The sequence below is a fragment of the Pteropus vampyrus genome, unplaced genomic scaffold (assembly GCF_000151845.1).
Source record: "Pteropus vampyrus isolate Shadow unplaced genomic scaffold, Pvam_2.0 Scaffold9954, whole genome shotgun sequence".
In the NCBI taxonomy this organism is placed as follows: domain Eukaryota; kingdom Metazoa; phylum Chordata; class Mammalia; order Chiroptera; family Pteropodidae; genus Pteropus; species Pteropus vampyrus.
Window position 1 is genome coordinate 2,004 of NW_011898735.1, and position 2,022 is coordinate 4,025.

Here is a 2,022-nt window from a genome sequence, read left to right on the forward strand (position 1 = left end):
ATCTCTCCGCGGTTCCCACGCGGCCCTCCTGCTGGAGAGGGGAAGGGTCTTGGAGCGCGTGCTGACTGGGCTCAGAGACTGGACAGCCAGACCCTCCTAAGCGAGGACGCTGTCTGGGCATAGTCTCAGCAGGACCTGCTGTCTGGGCACCCCACCCTCACCCAAGAAAGCCCCCTTGAGCTGAGCCAAGTCTCCTGAGTGCTGACTTCCCTGGGGGGAAGGGAGAGAGGACGGGACAGGGCTGACCAAGGGCTGGGCCCCAGCCGCACTGGGACAGGGCTCTGCAGGGTCAGCTGGTGGCTCGGGGAGTGTCACCCGCACCCCCGCCCCACCCCACTCTCACGGGGTGAAGAGACCAGACAAGGCCACCCTCGTTCCAGTTGTTCTGGGTGACAATGGCAGAGCCTTCTGCTCAGACAAAGCTGGACAAAGGCAGCCTGTTCAGTGCCCAGCCCCTCCCCCCAGCCAGCTGCCCTGCCCGGCCTCGGTGGAATGTAGAGGATTCAGTCTGCTGAGAACCGGACCCTGCAGCACCGGGCGGCAGCCACCGCTTTGTGTGTGCGTGTTGGGATGCTGGGTGGGGACACAGCGAGAGGCGGCCGTCCCGTTCTGCTGGCCTGGTTGGGGTGGGGGGTGAGGATTTCCTGTGAGAGGAAGCACCGCCTTGAGGTTACAGAGTGGACACAGGGAAGGTCTCAGAGCTGCCTTGACCTTTCTTGCCAAGAGGGTGGAGTCCCTGGGGCAGAACCCTGGGGACGGAGGGCCGTGTCCACAGTACCCCACCCCTTCCCAATTTCCCAGGGACTGGCGCCACCGAGCAGACCTTGGGAACTGCCCAGACCCCACTCCCTAACTTCTCTCCCTCCGTCATCCTTTCCTGGGCACTGGGCTGCCAGTCCCTCCGTTCTGGCGTGAGGTTTATTTGGGGCCATTCACCTGCCTGCGTGTTTGGCTATGGATGGGGGGCAGGGTGGGGCTCAGGCAGCCTGGGCTGTGAGTGGCGCCTCCCACGGTCCCCAGGGAGAGGGTGGTTTAATGGGGTGCAGCGCTCCCTGTCTCGTCAGATGGGCATCAGGAGGCTTCGGAGGCTGCCTGTGCCCCGGCTCTGAGCTGCTCCAGGTCTGCAGACCGGCTGGGTGTGGGCAGCGGACATGGCCCAGCCACCGGCCTTTGTCCTCAACGTCCCTGAGACCCCGGAGGACCCAGAGTAAGTGCTCTGGGGCTGGGGGGTTGCAGGACTGGGATGTTTTGCACCCCCGGGAGAGGATGGTGGGGCCATGGCCTCGTGGAAGGGCAGGCTGCTGGGCTGGACTGGATCAGCTGCTGCCCGAATTCCCTCCCTGTTCCTCCCAGCCCCTGGGACGAGGGTGAAATGCACCACTCCTTCCGCGAGCTCATCCAGGAGCAGAGCCAGTGCGTGGCGGAGGAGGGGCTGGAGCTGCAGCCCAGGGGGCCGGGGGCTGGCGCCCTGGCGGCCTCAGGTGAGCCTGCCTGTCCCAGGCTGGGTGCTGGGCTGCTGTGGGCAGGGCACCGAGCCTTCTCGGCCTCTCAGGAGGCCCTTCCCGGCAGTCTGCAGGCCTGGGATAGGGATGGGGGCAGGGTGGGGGAGATGGCTGGCCAGCCGTGTCCCTGGGACCTCTGGACAAGTCTTTGTGCTGTGCAGGCAGTGACCACCAGGCCCTGCTGGGGCCCGAGGGTGCCGTGGTGCACAGCACGGCCACGCTCCGCATCTTGGCCAGCATGCCCAGTCGCACCATCGGTGAGTGGGACCCTCTGCCCTTGGCCCTGGTGTCAGCCCCAGGCTGTGGGCTGGGCCAGGGTTTCGGTGTGGGGGGGTGGTCTGTGTCCCTCTGAGCCAGGGGAGGCCCGGTGCGGCCCGTGCAGCCTCACTGGGTTCTAAAAACAACGCCAGGGTCATCAGGTCACAGGGATAAAAATAGGCCTCTTGGGACCCAGTGCTGTCTGCGGCCTCTTAGAAAGGACCATCCTTGGGTCCTGAAGGGGGTGCAGCCGCTGCCTCCC

General features: G+C 65.8%; 1 protein-coding gene across 1 annotated transcript; it reads left to right on the forward strand.

Annotated features, from left to right (window-relative positions):
• Positions 1–12: 12 nt before the first annotated feature.
• LOC105310716 (transmembrane channel-like protein 6) lies at positions 13–1,869 on the forward strand. The gene is made up of 4 exons (XM_011386839.2): positions 13–916; positions 1,065–1,207; positions 1,354–1,481; positions 1,664–1,869. Exons 2-4 carry the CDS (start codon positions 1,152–1,154, stop codon positions 1,852–1,854), a joined length of 375 nt encoding a protein of 124 aa, XP_011385141.2. The 5' UTR covers positions 13–916; positions 1,065–1,151; the 3' UTR covers positions 1,855–1,869.
• The last annotated feature ends 153 nt before the right edge of the window (positions 1,870–2,022 follow it).

Bases quoted from the DNA above. Each gene is read 5' to 3' on its own strand.
- LOC105310716 (XM_011386839.2), top strand. From the start codon at position 1,152: ATGGCCCAGCCACCGGCCTTTGTCCTCAACGTCCCTGAGACCCCGGAG. The intron at 1,208-1,353 runs GTAAGTGCTCTG...TGTTCCTCCCAG, and splicing joins GAGACCCCGGAGGACCCAGA to CCCCTGGGACGAGGGTGAAA. The intron at 1,482-1,663 runs GTGAGCCTGCCT...TGTGCTGTGCAG, and splicing joins TGGCGCCCTGGCGGCCTCAG to GCAGTGACCACCAGGCCCTG.